Genomic DNA, 18598 nt, shown 5'->3' on the forward strand with positions numbered 1-18598 from the left:
AGATTTCTATTCTTTTTTTCACCAAATATGAAAAGATGGCAAACATGATCTTTAGAATATGGTTGGAACGTTGCATAACCCAAATGACATTTTTCTATAAGCAAACACTCAAAATAGATAGGTGAATTATGTCTTTTCTTGACCTTGTGGATCCATTACTATTTAATTATAACTAGAGTATTCATCCAAGAAGCAATAATAAGCTTGACTAGCTAACCTCCTCAATGTTTGGTCCATGAAAGGAAAGGGAAAGTGATCCTTTCTAATTGATTGATTAACTTTCTATAATCAATACCCATTCTCCATCCATTGTGGCAGAGTATTATGGATGCACGGGGTGCCTTGGCACCCCCAAAAATTTTGAAATTTATTTTACCATAGATATTTTGATTTTTTTTTATTATAGATATTAGTATTTTGATTTTATTTTTTTATAAATATTAAATCAAATATTTTATTTCCTTTATAAACATAATAATTAATACTAATAAATAATAAAATATAAAATCAAATATAATAAAAAATAAAGATTAAAAAGATTTATCAAGATATTTTATATTATTTGTTTTCATTATAAATTGTGTTTTTCATAAATTGTTCTCATATTTCATTCTCATTTGTTTTCTTTTATTTCTGAAAAGAAAAAGATCTATTATTTTTTCTCTTATTTCTCCTTTATTCTCTTCCATCCTCGAGGAAGAAACGAAGAAGGTAATTCTTTCGTTTCATTTGATAGTGAAATATTAATTCAATAATTTATTTAATGAGCCACTTTTATATGTTTATGCCTTGAATTTCTTACAAATTGTTCTCATCTTCCATTCTTACATATTTTCTTTTGTTTCTGAAGAGAAAAAGATCAATTATTTTTGCTTTCATCTCTCAACTGTTCTCTTCCATCCTTGAAGAAATAAAGAAGGTAATTCTCTATTGTCTCATTTGATAGTGAAATATTAATTCAATAATTTATTTAATGAGCCACTTTTATATGTTTATGCCTTGAATTTCTTACAAATTGTTCTCATCTTCCATTCTTACCTATTTTCTTTTGTTTCTAAAGAGAAAAAGATCAATTATTTTTGCTTTCATCTCTCAATTGTTCTCTTCCATCCTCGAAGAAATAAAGAAGGTAATTCTCTTTTGTCTCACTTGATAGTGAAATATTAGTTTAATAATTTATTTAATGAGCCTCTTTTATATTAATTTTTTATTTTATCAACATAGAAGAAAAAAATGATTGTACTGTGTGTTTTTTATAATTGGATTTTAAGTGTGGTTTGATTATCATCGAATTTTATTTTGGTATTTATGTCTCTCAATTTTTTATTAAATTATGATAAATCATTTTTTAGTATTTTTTTAAAATAGGTATATTGATGAAGAATAAAAGAATAGATTCATTTTTTAAAAGTGATAAAAGGGAAGCTACCCGTGAAGATGAAAACAGGACAAATTCAACTCTTCCAGATATTCTAAAGCATGATACTAATGTTCCAATTGTTCAATCAGAGGAGCCCCCTTTTAAGGTTCAAAAAATTATAGGTGAGGAGTTTCATATTAATTCTTTGGAACGTGATCCAGGAAAACGTCTTCAAATATGGGAATATCCAATGAGTCAAAGAGATGAGATTCGAAGAGCTTATTTAAAATGAGGTCCATATCAAATGCAACTTGAAAACTATCCTTATTCTAAGGAAAAACATTCAAGGAGATTTCAATCTAGTTGGTTTAAAATGTTTCCTTCTTGGTTAGAGTATTCCCCGGCTAATGATGAAGCTTATTGTTTGGCATGTTATCTATTTAGTTCAAAGCCATATGGTCGTTTTGGATCAGATGTGTTTACTAAACAAGGTTTTAAATCATGGAGAAAGGTTAATGCGGGAAAAAGATGTGCATTTCTCAACCACATTGGAGATAATCCTTGCTCACCGCATAACAGTGCAATGAAAGCTTGTGAAGACTTGTTGAATCAATCTATGCACATTAATAACATTATAAATATTCAAAGTTCAGAACAAGTCTGCAAGAATCGTTTACGGCTCAAAACCTCTATTGACACAATTCGTTGGCTAGCATTTCAAGCTTGTGCATTTAGAGGCCACGAGGAAACACCAGAGTCAAGTAATAGAGGTAACTTTCTTGAAATGATTAAACTTCTAGCATCATATAATGATAAAGTGGCACAATTTGTGTTAGAAAATGCTCCTTATAATGCTAAGTATACTTCTCATCATATTCAGAAAGAAATCTTGCACATTTTCTCTAGAAAAGTAAGAAGTCACATTCGAGAAGAAATTGGAGATTCTAAATTTTGCATAATTGTTGATGAAGCACGTGATGAATCTAAAAAAGAGCAGATGGCTATTGTTTTGAGATTCGTAGATAAGGATGGTAATATAAAAGAACGATTTTTTGATATTGTGCATGTTAAGGATACAACAACCGCCACTCTAAAAAAAGAATTGAGTGTCGTTCTCTCTAGGCATAATCTTGATGTTTCCAATATCCGCGGTCAAGGGTATGATGGTGCTAGTAATATGAGGGGAGAATGGAATGGGTTGCAAGCATTATTTCTCAATGATAATCCTTATGCTTATTATGTGCATTGTTTTGCTCATAGACTACAACTTGCTTTAGTGGCTGCTTCAAGAGAGGTCATTCCAGTTCATCAATTTTTTTCAAATTTGGCTTTTATTGTAAATGTTGTGTGTTCCTCTAGTAAACGTCATGATGAGTTACAAGCTATTGAATTAGATGGAATAACTCAATTGTTAGAAATGGGTGAACTTGAAACTGGTAAAGGAAAAAATCAAATTGGCACTTTAAAATGAGTTGGTGATACTCGTTGGAGTTCACATTTTTATTCCATTTGTAGTATGATGAAGCTATATAATGCATCTTGTCTGGTTCTTCGAAAAACTATTGTTGATGGATCAACTTATTCTCAAAGGGGTGATGCTGATGCTGCATTGAATATGTTGTCTTCATTTGAGTTCATATTAATTTTACACATGATGAAAGAGATTATGGGAATTACTGACGGTCTTTGCCAAGCTTTGCAGAAACTATCTCAGGATATATTGAATGCTATGCAATTGGTTTGTTCTACTAAAATTTTGATTCAAAAGTTGAGGGATGATGGTTGGCAAAATCTATTGAAAGGTGTGGTATTCTTTTGTGAACAACATGACATTGATATTCATGATTTTAATTCTACTTATGTTGCACGTCATGGTCGTTCTCGACATCAAAAAGATCATGTCACTATGGAACATCATTTTAGGGTGAATATATTTCTTGTTACAGTGACGGTCTTTGCCAAGCTTTGCAGAAACAATCTCATGATATATTGAATGCTATGCAATTGGTTTGTTCTACTAAAATTTTGATTCAAAAGTTGAGGGATGATGGTTGGCAAAATCTATTGAAAGGTGTGGTATTCTTTTGTGAACAACATGACATTGATATTCATGATTTTAATTCTACTTATGTTGCACGTCATGGTCGTTCTCGACATCAAAAAGATCATGTCACTATGGAACATCATTTTAGGGTGAATATATTTCTTGTTACAGTGGACAAGCAGTTGCAAGAATTAAATGACAGGTTTAGTGAGCAAACAATGGAACTTTTAACTCTAAGCAATGCTTTAGTTCCTAAGGATGCTTATAAAGCTTTTAACATTGAGGATATATGCTCTCTTGTGAACAAATACTATCCTTTAGATTTTAGTGAGCAAGAGAAGATTAGTTTAAAATTTCAACTTCAACATTTTCTTATTGATGCTCCTAACCATCCAGATTTGAAGAATTTATCAACCATGCTTGAATTATGTCAATCTTTGGCAAGAACAGGAAAGTCAAGGACATTCTACTTGATTGATCGTTTAATTCGTCTTATTTTAACTCTCCCTGTCTCTACAGCTACAACAGAAAGATCATTTTCTGCAATGAAGATTATCAAAACAAGATTGCGGAATAAAATGGAAGATGAATTTCTTGCCGACAATATGATTATTTACATTGAAAAAGAAATAGCTGAAAATTTTAGTTCTGATTCAATTATTGATGAGTTCAGGGATCTGAAGGAACGAAGGGCAATCTTTTAGATATTTGTGATTTCTTTTTTAATTATCGTTATATTAAGTTATGAATTCATTTTTATTGTGTTAGTGACAATAATGAAATGTATAAATTTTGGATGTATTATTTGGGCTCCCCTAACAATGTTGGTCAAGATCCGCCACTGTCCATCCACTAACGCTCTTTGAAGGGATTAATTCTGTCTTTTCATTGTGAATTATTGTCATTCCTCCCTTCTTTGGAACTACCTAGACAAGACTGACCCAATCATTATCTGAAATTGGATAGATCATTCCAAATTCAAGTAATTTTATTACCTCATTCCTTACAACTTCTTTCATACTAAGGTCAAGGCATCTTTGTGGTTGAGTTACTGTTTTATAATCTTCCTCCATTAGGATCTAATGCATGCACTAGGAAAGATTGATTCCCTTCAGATCTAATAAGGTTTATCCAATAACTCCTTTGTTAGCTTTCAATACTTCCACCAATCTTTGTTCTTTATTTTTGGTCAATAAGGTGATGAGAATGATAGGCTTGGCACTTTTTTGAAGGAAAACATTTTAGGCTTGGCACTTTCATCATCGTGAACACATATTTTTAATTTGTCCTTATCAACATCTATGATCACCTTGGTTGTCTTCACAAAAAGTCTTCCAAGGATGAGAAGGAATTTATAATCCTCTTCCATATAAATAACTACAAAGTGTATAGGAAAGAAGATTTATCTACCTTAACCAGTGTTATAATTTTGGCAAGCGCACTAAATTGTTTAAGTAATAAAATGGAAAGTCCAGATATCGTAATCCTAGGAGACTTGCATTGTTTAGAAAACTAGGATTCTTTACTAATTTCGGTAAAAACTTTGAAGGATAAAATAAATATTGAATATTGAATGTTCGGATATTTTAAAATCTAGAATGCAATTAAATTGGTGAAAGTTCTTATGTGGCAAATACTTTACTATGGTTGAATTTCATGCATCAAATCAATATGAAAACACTAACAATATATTTTTAATTCCCGACTCTAGAATTCACACCACTATCTAACAGGTCTTAATTTCTTAAAGACAAGTGTAAACTTTAATAAAAACCCTAATGTCTCAAACCTTTTCTCATTAAAATATCGCATTAAGCCTTAAGTTCGGATGTTTAAGAATGGCCAATGATGAACTTTATGTCTAGATGCCTAATTAGTTCTTCTATTATAGTCTAGGTTCTAATATTGTGTCTAATGATTAGATACCCAAAAATATTAAATCAATCAATTCATGTAGTTAAGATTGAGAATAGAACACAAGAGTATGGGAAAGAAATATATTGAATAGCAAAAATCATAAAAAGTTAAGATACATTACGTCCAACTGATGAGTGTGAGTTTCATACCCATTTTGCAATTTAAGAAAATAGGGGAAAATGCATGCAAGGTTCGGTGAATGGATGCCAGCCAGAAAAAGCGGATGGATGAATAAAACCACAAACAGATACAAATCACATAATTGAAAAAGGGAAACACGAATTAAACCAAAACGTGAGTGGATGGTGAGTTGGTATGAAGTTGAAACGCGAATCGAACGGAGAATGGAATGAATGGAAGAAGCCACGCCACTTGGGGATAACACCAAGATGAGCAATAGAGGACGTCACTACTTGAGCTGAACACTAAAGATAAGACCATAGATGCTACTTATAGTCCCCAACAACAGCGGGGAAAACTTGTTATGGAATTGGCAAGTGTACAAAATCGTACAAGTAATAAAATGGACAAGTCCAGATATCGTATCCCATAGGGACTAATGTGGTTTATATTTAAAGGATTGTTTACTAATAAAGTTGCAAAGAACAAAACATGTTTGGTTTAGGGAAAATAAAGTGAGAATTAAATTGTAAAGAATAAAAGGAATTGACATAATGGAAACAAAGAGCTTGATTTAGAAAAATATAATATAAAAGCTTCACCGGGATTGAGTTTCATAATTTCATTGAAAGTAAAAATCAATAAACAATATAATTCAATTTTTGTCTCTCACATTCACATCATTTGTAACATGCCTCGATTTCGTCGCAAACAAGCCTAAACTAAAATAATAAAAATTTTGTCTAGCAATTTTTATGATTACGTTTGCATTAATGAACAATACGTTGATGTTTAAGAATGCCCAATGACCACATCTATGTCTAGCATGTGAAATCAATAGTTGTTTTATCCTACTTATGTTTCCCAAACTATCTTTTAAATCAGCCGGTACTCCCACATATGCACCACATCTAGAACATGTAGTTAAAGATCATAAACTAGACTTGTAAACTATCTTTCAGATCAGTATGGAAACTCGTATGTGCAAAACAAGAATTATATTGAATGAAGTTAAAACAAGAATAAAATATAAGAGATTATGGAAAAGAATTATATTGAATGAAGAATTCACAAAGAATTAAGAATACATTGCACCTAACTACCGTGAATGAGGGAGTTAGCTACTCCTAACCATACTGAAGACTATGCTGATATTGAAATCGAATGTCTCCATCCGTTAGAATGCCCTTCTACCTTCAAGTGAAGAGATATTAATCTTTGAAGATTCCATATCTTTGATACATTCCTCAAATCTTATCATTTGTAATTTGAATAACTAACATTGTGGGTATATGATATTGTTGATAACCTTTGGCTAGTCAATATTTCACTTATTCTGTTGATAATATTTGACTAGTTAATATTCCACTAATTATGTTGATAATTTTCTTAAATCTCTGAGATTTTCACTTATTTGTAAATGATATTCCAAGCTTTTATCTTTTCCACTTTTATTCAATAAAACTTGAAATATCAAATAAAATCCAAAAATAAAATAATAATGAAACATAAAAATAAATAAAAAAAAGCGCCTTCTATTTATAGATTTTTAAAACGCACAATTAGTTGCGCGAATGGACCTCTTTTAGCTGGGTGAGTTTAGTTGGCTCGTTGGGCGAACGGGACGAATCTACTTTGGGCATGAAATTTATAATTGGAGTAACCAATTTTTGGATTACTAATGTTGTTGATATTTGATTTATCCAATCCTAGTTATAATCTTCCTAAATCTCTATGATTTCCACGTTTGGCATGTTGAAAACACCTACATGAATTATTTGAGAGCCTCATCCATTTTGGTTAATTTGTCCTATTGATGGGGTTGCTGACTCTGGTAAGTTGCTTGCTTTTGATAGGGTTTAGCATAGTAATTATAATTGTTCCTCCAATTTGAATTGTTTGAGTAACCTTTTAGCCACCTAGAGTTGTTCATGTAGTTGGCATCCTCTATTTATGTTGGTTTAGTTGTTGTGCAATGACCATTTAGATGGTCTCCAGCACATGAGTCACATCATCAAAACTATGATTAGGAATTCTCTTTAGTAGTTATTTGAATCTCTCCCATGCTTCACAATCTGGTTCATTTGCTCCTCTAGAGAATGTTTTTATTACATATTTGACACTAATATATCTAGATGGGAAGGGGAGGGGGGCAAATTCTGGTCAAAAACTTCTTCTCCACATTCTCCCACCTAGATAGGTTTTGGCTAGGATTTGATTGCAACTGTGTCTCAGCTCTTTCCGTAAGTGAGAATCGAAATAATATAGGATAAATTGCCTCCTCGTCATCACATGGTAATTCCATGGTGCCAATAAGTTTGTAGAAAGTGGACAAGTGGTTGTAAGGATTTTTATAATCTAGTCTTGAAAACGGTTTGATGTGATCAAAGATAGCAGGGTTGGTTTCATGTCTACTCCTTTTATTGGTTTGACTATGCTGGAAAAATGTCTTGGTCCTTGATTTTGAGCATAGTCTCCCAATAATCTTCTTTGTACAACATCTTTTGCCATTGGTTCCTATTGAGGTTGTTGAACTAGGGTTGAAGTGCATGGCTCTCTGTGTTGCGTACTTAACCTTTCTTGCTTCTTCTGTTTTCTAGTTTTGCTATTATCTCTTATTGTTCTTTCTATCTCAAGGTCAAATAGGTAATTTTCAACCTATTTTCTTCTTTGCTTACATGAAGCACTAAAAGGCAATTGAGCATAGAAAAGAAACTATTTAAACCTAAAAAAATTGAATTCACAACCTTATACATAGATTTACAACAAATCTGAACTTATTATAGCTACTGATTAATTTTACTCAAATCCTTGACAAATCTACACATCGACCTCGTTATTGGTAAAGTCCAGCTAGTGCACTAGTTCAATTATAGTAAATAAGTGTTGTATCCACAAGGATTTGTTCAAATTTATTAGTAACCTTATATCAATCTTGATTTGGAATAAAATTGTACTTTGGTGGTTTAATATTGATCCAGACAATTACAAATTAAGTTGAATAAAACTAATGAGAATGAGCATGTTGGGATTGACTTTCACTACTTTGTTCCTACTGCACTATTATTGTTTTTCTAAGTATTAAATCGTTATTCAATGTTCCTAGAAGTATTGCGTTAATTATAACACCAGTGCATAAAGGATATTTAGCAGCGATTATCTTTGTCATTATGCCCCGGTTCCAGAATCGAAGCATATAAAGTTGAGGCCAAAAAGGGTCAGCTTTTGGTCTCAGGTTTCACCCGAGAAAGAAAACTCCCTTTCTATCTCGGTTCTACTAAGAACTGAAGCCATATATTTCCTCTTTCTACCTCGATTCAACTAAGAATCGAAGCCATATACTATATTTTTCTGCCTAAGCAATATAAAATACCCTATAGGGTGCCTCCTTAAAGTCTCCAACACCACAACCTTCAAATAAGGCATCCTTTTCAAATGCTCTTCCTCAATCTCTTCATCACCTTCAACAACATTCTTAATTTCATCAAACACATTCTCTTGCACATGCTGGTACTTCACCAAATTCGCCATGCACCATAGCCAAGTCATCACTGTTGTATCAGTTCCACCTATCATAAACTCAGCACACATACTCACTAACTCTTCATCCCTCAACTTGCTTCCATTGCTCGAGAGCTTCATATAAAAAAGGGCATCCACATAAGCCTTAAACTCTTCAACAACAAGCTCGCCCTTTATCTTCTCCTGGCGTGCTTTTATGATAGGAAGGAACACATTCACCTGATCTTCATGAATTTTCAAGATCTCTCTCCACAGCCCTCTGAACACGATCTTAGACAAGAAAGGTGCAACATTCAACATATTAAATTTAATGAAGTTGTGAAGAAAACCATGATGTACCCTTTGTATATTCCTCACGGTTCTCTCATCAAATTTCTCTCCGAAACATATGAAAGAAAATAGCGCATACAATGCATAGCTGAAATGCTCATCCATTGGTACTACCTTGTTTCCAGACTCAATTTCCTCCGTAATGTGTCTCTTTAATATGTTCAATGCCCACTTGCGACAATAAGAATATGATTTTAATTGAGAATGTCAAAAATAACATAGAAAAGCAAAAACAACCAAAAATCTCAACAAAACGCAAAACAGTAAACCAAATTGTAAAAAAGAGTATACAAAACGGAAAAAAGGGAATGCGTTTTCAACTTACCCCTTGCGAGAAATGGTGGCGCGACGATGGCTAGAAGTGGGGAAGAAGGCACCGTAGAGACTCGTCGGAGCAGTGGCTGTAGAGGCATTCGCAGAGTGGTGGAACTGTGGTGGTCCGTAATTTCCAAGAGAGAGAGAGAGAATAGGGAATTGAGGTTGCAGGCGCAGGGAAGAAGAAGAACAGTGAAATGGGTTCGCGATTTGAACCCTAATTAAAGGATATGACCTTAGTTCAATTTTTAACCGAGGCATAAAAGCCTTTTTGCACCGGTTTCCTTGACATCTGAGGCCAAACATCAAACGCCTAGTGGCATTTTTGGAATATTAGCAAAGCTTTTGGCTTCGAGTCTTTAAAGTCGAAGCATATAAGGCCTTTTGGCATTGGCTTTTTTAGAACCGAGGTAGAAAACCCTTTTTGGCTTTGGGTGAACAGTGAAGTGAGGCATAAAAGTTAGTAGGAATTGCAAAAATGTCATCGTGTCATTATATGCTTCGATTCTTGGATAACTGAGGCATGTAAGGCGAGTTAAAAACACAAATATGCACTAGTGTAAAGCAACTCCTTAACTTTAGAACCTAAGGAGTTCAAACTTAGTTGGATTCCTCCAACCCTGATTGAATGAATCCTTACAATAAGAACAAGCATTTATAACCAACTAAAGCATATAAATATATTCCTAGCATCTAACAACAATAGATGATTTGATTGGATCTTAACTTAGATCAATTTCCCAACTCAATCAAAGTTGATGAAATAAAATGAGTGACAAGTTAGTCCAAGCATTAAACATGAATCAAATCATTAACATCTGAAGCATTTAAATAAATAGAAATCAGTACTAATACAAAGAATCCATACAAATTACATTCAATTAAAACACAAGTGAATTCAGTTGCTCATGATGGATCTAAAGCAATAATTACAAGTTGTTTTTCCTTTCTTCTGTCTCTTACAAAGTTGTTTAAAATTTACAAGAGATGTGTTTGAAAGAAGTCCAAGAAAGAAGCTAAAATCTGAATGCAAATATTACTTTGTCTTTATAGACTTCTAAGGTTTGTGTTTAGCTCCAATCACGGTGATAAGCACTTGGGTTTTCCTCCATGGTAGGTTTCTTTCTAACTCAAACCCTTTTTGTGATGGTCAGCTACGGAGGTTTCCTCCTAAGGTTGGTTGCCTCCATTGTGCAGCTCCCAAATGTGGTGCTTAAGGTTTCTTTGTTATGAAGTTTGTGGCTTAAGCACCAACATTGTTGCTTAATTGTTAAGGCAAAATTTGAATCCTATATAATCACCTTCCAACATTCGGCTACAGTTTTGGAACTCAAATAAATATTCAGTATATATTAACAAATAAATATTATTAATGGGTTATGTTTTTATCATATATCAAATATTATCGTATATCTTGTAAATATCATATTTCTCTTTTTTTAGAGTGGTTAAAATATTACATGATCTCATATTTAGATTCTTAATGATCGGACGTATTTTGGACTTGCTAATATACACTATTATATATTATAATAATGGGTCAGATGGATACATAAGATATTTCTAATACATTAATATATTTTTTTCTCTTGTAAAGAGTTATCCTTATATTTATTTTTCATTTGAGTGTAAATTTCTGGAACTTTTAGATATTTTAGTTAGATATAGAATTATGTTTCTATGGATAGTTGATTTATATAATTATTTTTTTGTTAAGATATTTTTTTTTTGATGATTTTAGAAATATAAGAATTATAATTTTATAAGGATGACTTAAACATTAAAAAAATATAAAATGTTTAGACAGAAACATAAGTGCATTTATACTAAGTATCTTTTATTTTTCATTCTAACTTATATGGTTATGTTTTTTTTATCCAATTTTAACATACTATATTATTTGATTTTGTGTTTAAATATTTAAGTGTAAAACATGCTATTTTAAGCATAAGATTTTGTCATATGTAAGCGTTTTTTTTAATACAATTGATGTAGTGTAACTACAAATTGTGTGACTAAATAGATGTACATACTTGGATTGATATATTTTGTCCAAACAGATACAAATTATTACAACCGAGATTGTGATAGGATGACAAATAAAAAATACGAAATTTTTAATAGAATTTTAAAATTTTCACCTTAATTTATTCTGAAAAATTATTGAGAAACCATAAAAAAATGTATTCTACAAAAATTAAATTTTAGATTCAAGAGTTCGCTATACCTAGAACATATGTTAACACCGCGGAAGAAATAAAATTAAATACAGAGGATGAGGGTGAAAACATAAAAGTATTATGAAATTAATGGATGTACATTGACTTGCTCAAAGTTATTGGTGATTAATTATTATTGATGTTATCATTAACTATTGTAACCATTGAATTGTAACCATTGAATTATATCATTTGGGTTGTCTTTTGCATATATAAATAGGAACTTTTCTTATTGGTAATGAAACATAAAAAATTGTCTCTACTATCTCTTCTCCTTTGTTTTCTAACACGTTATCAGTATGAGTTTCTAATCAACTGAGTCACCACGAGGTTCTAATTAACTGATCTAATTCTCTTCCCTTGTGACTCACTTGTTCGGATCGGTTCTTTTGCAGAACATTTCTGTAACTCCAGATTTCAATTTCTTCTCTCTCACATTCATTTTAATTTTCCATTCATAAAGCACGTTTTCATTTCGAATTTTTTTTCTTTTTCCTTCTCAATTTCAAAGCCTAGCTTTTATGTCTTCTTTTCTTTTCTAGGTGATTTCTGTTGTAAGGCCCACTTTTTCTGTCCTAAGGTTTAAGGGTCTAACCTTATCTGTTTGGCCTAAGGCTAACCCATAGGGTGCCCCAAAATCCCTTTTCTAGCCCTAACCCTCTCATTTTGCGTCCATTTCGCAAGACAACTCCTTTCCTCATTCTCTCTTCTCTCATTTCAGAGTTCTGCTGGTTTGAGCCAATTTCTCCTATGGGCTAGTCAGAAGCCTTCTTCAAGTAAGTCGAACACCCTTCTTCTTCCTTTTTCATCGTGAGCGCGTCAGTATTGTATAAGGTGTATCCTTATAACCCTATCTTCGTTCTTGTATGAATTTTCCAGCTCACGAGTTTGTTCTTGGAGTTGTGGTGCTTGTCTACTGGGTGTCAGTGTTATTTTGCTAGCCTCTATTCAAGTAAGGGAAGCTAGGGTTCACTATTTTTAAGTTATTTTGCATGTTTAGTCTGTTTTACATTATGGGTGCTTGATTCATGTTGTTGGTCATGTGATAATACATTGCTTGTGTTGATGATATGATTTGAATCTGGCTTTGCACGTGTGAGAGTTGGTGGATTCTGCTGAACTCGCCCAAGCGCGCTGGGTGGTCGCTTAAATGAAAAGACTCGCTTAAGCAAGGAGCTCTCGCCTGAGCGAGAACAACTGCAACCCATCCCCCCTCTCTGTTTTGAGGGCTCACTTGAGGGAAGGCCACTCGCCTGAGCGAGAGTAATCTCGCCTGAGCGAGAGTAATCTCGCCTGAGCGAGAGTAATTTCACCTGAGTGAGATGGGCTAGCTTGATTGAGACCTCGACGTGCCCTCTGTATACAATCTCGCCCAGACGAGAGCTAGTAGCTTGAGCGAGGGGTTCCTCTCGCCTGAGCGAGAGCTCCTAAGCCTAAGTGAGATTGACAGAGTTGGTTACATATGTGTATGTTTCTAATGATTGGTTGGTTTAACGCATTAAACAGTTTAAGTATGATGCCTGGTATGTTCTATATGATATAATGGGATTGAAATTGATGAGCTTGGTATGAATAAATTCATGAATCATGGTTTGTTGGTTGGATATTGGCATGAGATTGTTATGTTTGATAAATTGTGGTTGGTTGGAGAGACATGGTAGTGGTATAAAATTGACGTAATTCCATGAAACTCTTGGTGAGATTTCGTGGTGGTGTTGGTTGAGATAGACGTAATTCCATGAATCTCTTGGTGAGATTTCATGATGGTATTGTAGTGTATATAATTAGGTAAGGATTCAAGTAAGGATCGCATCCTAAAACTCTAAAGAGTCAGTTAGTCTCACGTAGAGCGGACTGACTCGAGTGGTGAGAGTAGCAAGACGCCCTAATCTTCGACAAGATAATGAACTTTGATGTTTGAAGGCTAACCTTGTGCGTGGTATGGTGAAACCCATTGGCAATGACTCTGCAGAGCAGTAGAGGCCACCACAAGTGCAAGCATTCAGTGAATCTGATCGAATATATGTATATGGATAAATTAAGTCTTAGAGTCTTGCTTGTTTGCTATCACATGCTTGGATGATTGATGTGTACTTGATTTTAAATTGCATGCTTAATTGTATGATAAAAATCTTTTTACTCTAGCTTACCCTTCTTGCTTGTGTTTGTCTTGTGTGGTTTTCCTTTCTGCAATGATTATCAATTCCTTGGTGTGAGCAGATATAGGAACCCTTGGTGATCGTAGTGACGATGGGAATGTTGTAACTTAGTTGGTCATGGGTTGATGTTGGGCTCATGTTTGAAGGACCTTTGTTATATTGTAATCTCTTGCTTTGTGAGCAAGCTTTTGGACATCTGTTGAACCTTTTATATTTTGTTTCTAGCATTGTGTAGTGCCTTGATTTTCCTTTTTGGTATATTTGGATGATTGTAAAATCCTTATACTATAAGTCGCGTGCTCTTTGGATATTATAAAGTATGCGATGTTTTATTTAATTAGATTTATCTGTTAAATGGGATTGTCTGGAAAATATGTTAACACCCTGTAATGTGCGCGGAAGAAATAAAATTAAATAGAGGGGATAAGGATGAAAACATTAAAAGTGTTATGAAATTAATGGATGTACATTGACTTGCTAAAAGTTATTGGTGAAAACATCAGAAAGCACGTTTTCTTTTCGAATATTTTTTTTCCTTCTCAATTTCAAAGCCTAGCTTTTACGTCTTATTTTCTTTTCCAGATGATTTCTGTCATAGTTATATATATATATATATATATATATAAAGTTAATTCTGTAACGTCCCATTTAATAAATAAACTTACTTAAACGACATGTCACACATTATAATATGAAGAGCAAAGTTTTGGAGTATAAGTCAGTTCTACAAGTATCCAAGGTACTAAAGAGAAGAGAAGGCACACCACGATGCCAATACAAGGTGTAGTAAAGAGATCAACAGTAGTAAAAAATGAAACCCAGAGGCAAGACAATACATGGGTCGTAGCCTTAAAAGAAAAAAATCCAAGCAAAAAGGAATCCAGCCCAAGCAAGCTATGCAGCGGAGTCACCATATCTCTGTTGACCACGAGGATTTCTCGCATCTGCTCACATCAATAAATTGATGATCATCGCAAAGAAAGAAGATCACACACACAACAATCAAACAAGCAAAGGGTAAGCTAGAGCAGAAAATGATTTATCATATAGTTACATACAATTTCATAGTCCAAAATGCATATGTCAATAATTCATGTTATGACTTGCAAACGATACACTAAGACTCAAGACATGACTCATCCGGATACATATAATCAATCAGATTCAGCGGATGCTTGCACTTGTGGTGGCCTTACCTGCTCTACCAAGCTAATTGTTACAGTGTTTCATCCCCCACACATAAGGTTAGCTCTTAAAGTGTTCCAGGCCTCCTCCTACTCTCAACACTCGAGTCAATACGCTCTATGTGAGACTAACTGACTCTTTAGAGTGTCAAGATGTAATCCTTACCTTGAATCCTTACTAAATTATATAAATAAGACACCACCATGAACTCCCACTAACAAGGGTTATGGAATTTCGTCCTAACCAATTGAGGCACCACCATGAGATCTCACCTAGAGATTCATGGAACTATGCCCTAACCAATGAAGCACCACCACAAAACTATCGTGGAATTACGCCCTAACCACATACAAATCATGTTTCACCAACCAAGAGTGTACTTGTCATGCATACCAGTTTCATGCCAACATTTTTATAACCAACCTTCATTTATATTCCATACCAAAATCACACCAAACTCATTATATTCAGCCCATGAACCATTCCATACATGCAACATCACTCAAAACATGCTTTAATACAGTAATCTAACTAAACATGTGACATTCATCCAAGAACATAGAAGTAAACAAAACAAGAACGCATCCTCACCCAGCTCCTCGCTTAGGTAGAAAGGCCTCGCTCAGGCGAGAGGATTCTCTCGCTCAGGTGAGCTCCTTTCGCCTAGGTGAGAGCTCAAAAAGAGGAATAGTGGTGCCATCGCGTTCTCTCGCTTAGGCGAGACCTCCTCGCCTTCTCACTCAATACTGGAGCTCGTCGCCTTAGCGATAACTCGCGCAACACCTGGGAGGGTTTTCTGATACTTTCGCTTAGGCAAGCTCCACTCGCTTGGGCGAGATTATAAGACTTCCTCCACTATTCACGCATACAGCAACCAAAAACTCATTAAAATAGCACCCAATACATTATCATACCATCATAAGCGCCACACAAACATCAGAATCACCAAACGTAACTAAAAATGAACCAAAAAGATAAAAAGACGTGAAATCCTAGCTTCCCTTACTTGGAAAGAGGCAGCAAAATACTTCGACACCTAAGCCCACAAACACAGCAGCTCCAAGAGCAGATTTAAGAGTTGGGAATACTGACCCAGACAGAAAAATAAGGTTAAACTCATGAGTCTCTGTTGGCCCATGAAAAATAGAGTTTAAGGGAAGAGTATAAGGGCTAGATGAATTATGACCCAAAACTACTTCTAGTAATTTTACAATTTATTTTCAAAGCATGGCCTAAACAATTGGCCCAAAAATAAATTTATTCTAATGGACTTTTAGGAAGTTTGATGTCTTCTTTGGCCCATGGGAGAAACATTTTGAGTCCTTTAGGCCCATTGTAGTCTTGAAGCTATTAGGCCCATGAGACAAATACATTAATTGGTCTTTGATTGGGCTTAATACAATTATATGTATAAAGAGATAAACTTTTTGGATGTCCTTTTTTGTTTTTTCAATTTTATTCTCTTAATTATTATATTTTAAATTTAAATAATTATTTATAACAAAAAAATTGTTTTTTGATTTTTTGATTTTACTAATTTTAGTAACCATTTTTTTAAATTGAAATAATTATTCAAATGTAAAGATAAATGAAAATAAATAAATAAAAAGCATAAATAATTGAAACATGAGTCTTATATAGTAAGTAAAAGTAAAATATGTATCTAACCATAATAATAAAAACAATAATAATAATAATAACTATTATAGTAATTATAGTTCTTATTAATGATAATAATAAGAATAATAGTAATAATAATGATATAATAATAATATAAATAATTATAATTAATAATAATGATAATAATACTTATAGTTGGTAGTAATAAGATCATAATAAGTATAGTTGATAATAATTATAGTTAATAATAATAATTATTATTATTATAATTATAGTTAGAGCTAATAATAATAATAATAATAATAGTAATTATTATTATTATTATTATTATTATTATTATAGTTGTGACATCCCATTTAAATAGAATATGTCTACTAAATAAAATATCGCATAATTAAAATATTTTAGAGCACATGACAACAGTATATAAGAATCTACAGAATACAACCATCCTTAATTATACTGGAAGGGAAAGTTAAGGCACAAACAATGTCAATAACAAAACATAAAAGACAACAGTTTAGTCAAGATTTGCTCACAGAGCAATTAAAGCAACAAGGCAAAAGTGCCCACAAAAAGATGCTCCTAAGAGCGAAAACCAACCCATGCTAGACTAGGCTGCAACATTTCCATCCTCACTGCAATCACTATGGGTTCTCATATCTGCTCACATCAAGGATTTGGTGATCATTACAAAAAAGAAAAACCACACAAGAAGACGAACACAAGCAAAAAGGGTAAGCTAGAGTAAAAAGAGATTTTGAACATGTTATAGCAAGCAGATAATTAAAACAAATTATAACAAGCAAAATAGTAGGCACCCAATCATGTGATAGCAAACAAGAAATATGACTCTATGACTCAATTATTCGGATACATATAAAGAGATCGAATTCACTAATGTATGCGCTTGTGGTGGCCTCTACTACTCTGAAGAGCCATTGCCAATGGGTTTCACCCTATCACGCACAAAGTTAGCCTTCAATCATCTAGGGTCATCATCATGTCAAAGACTAGGGTCTCCTGCTACTCTCACCACTTGAATCAGTCTACTCTACGTGACTAATTCTTCAGAGTTTCAGGATGCAACCTTACTCAAATCTTTATCTAATTATATACACTACAACACCACGATGAAATCTCACTGAGAGGTTCATGGAATTACGTCTATCTCATACCACATTCATGTTTCTTATAAAACCTGTGAAAATTAAATAATTAATAAATGCGGTAGTGGGATCCTTTATGACATTTAATTCTAACTTGTATGATGTGAAAAAGTACTAGCTCAATTGGTTGAGAGTACTTTATTGCGTGAGAGGACTTGTCAAGTCCTATGTATGTCATCTTTTTGCTAAAATTAGTTTTGGCTTGAATATGAAAGGGTAGAGAAAACCCTAGCTATAACAGCCAAGAGGGGCTGGAAAATAGTAAATAATGAATCATTAAATTGCAATTATCACATGCATTAAGCCATTTTCTTTTTGGACCAATTAAAGTGCAATTAAAGAGGAAATTAAGGGTGAGAGAAGGGTTTTGTGAGCTGCCATTGATCAGCATTTTTAAGATAGAGAATTCAGAGTGGAATTGGTGTTTTGAGTGCAGTATAGAGGCTAATTGGAGAGGACCAAGGCAAACCATTTGGGAGCAAGGAAGAATTAAAGAATATTCAAGTTTAAGCAAGAAAATTCCAGGTTAGGGAGCTGGACTACGCTAATTTTACGTGTTTTGATTAAATGCATGATGTATGTATTGAATATATGTATGATTCCCCTCTGCCATGACCAATTTTCGTGTTTCTAGGAAT

At 33.4% G+C, this 18598-nt stretch overlaps 2 protein-coding genes and 1 pseudogene across 2 annotated transcripts; 2 read left to right on the forward strand and 1 right to left on the reverse strand.

Annotated features, from left to right (window-relative positions):
* The first annotated feature begins 1733 nt into the window (after window positions 1-1733).
* Window positions 1734-2831, forward strand: LOC146886316 (uncharacterized). The gene has a single exon (XM_085673390.1). It carries the CDS (start codon window positions 1734-1736, stop codon window positions 2829-2831), a length of 1098 nt encoding a protein of 365 aa, XP_085529516.1.
* On the forward strand, window positions 1986-4108 carry LOC114184544 (uncharacterized). The gene is made up of 2 exons (XM_085673391.1): window positions 1986-3162; window positions 3432-4108. The coding sequence occupies exons 1-2, from the start codon at window positions 2877-2879 to the stop codon at window positions 4106-4108; spliced, it is 963 nt and encodes a 320-aa protein (XP_085529517.1). The 5' UTR covers window positions 1986-2876.
* Window positions 4109-8762: 4654 nt separating this feature from the next.
* LOC114184542 (cytochrome P450 89A2 pseudogene) lies at window positions 8763-9398 on the reverse strand (annotated as a pseudogene).
* Window positions 9399-18598: the final 9200 nt, after the last annotated feature.

The sequence above is a fragment of the Vigna unguiculata genome, chromosome 5 (assembly GCF_037176805.1).
Source record: "Vigna unguiculata cultivar grain cowpea cultivar isolate G323 ecotype 2 chromosome 5, ASM3717680v1, whole genome shotgun sequence".
In the NCBI taxonomy this organism is placed as follows: Eukaryota; Viridiplantae; Streptophyta; class Magnoliopsida; order Fabales; family Fabaceae; genus Vigna; species Vigna unguiculata.

Excerpts from the sequence above, each read along its gene's own strand:
- LOC146886316 (XM_085673390.1), top strand. The coding sequence starts at position 1,734 with ATGTTTCCTTCTTGGTTAGAGTATTCCCCGGCTAATGATGAAGCTTAT.
- LOC114184544 (XM_085673391.1), top strand. The coding sequence starts at position 2,877 with ATGATGAAGCTATATAATGCATCTTGTCTGGTTCTTCGAAAAACTATT. Across the intron at positions 3,163-3,431 it reads TTGGCAAAATCTATTGAAAG|GTGTGGTATTCTTTTGTGAA; the intron begins GTGTGGTATTCT and ends ATCTATTGAAAG.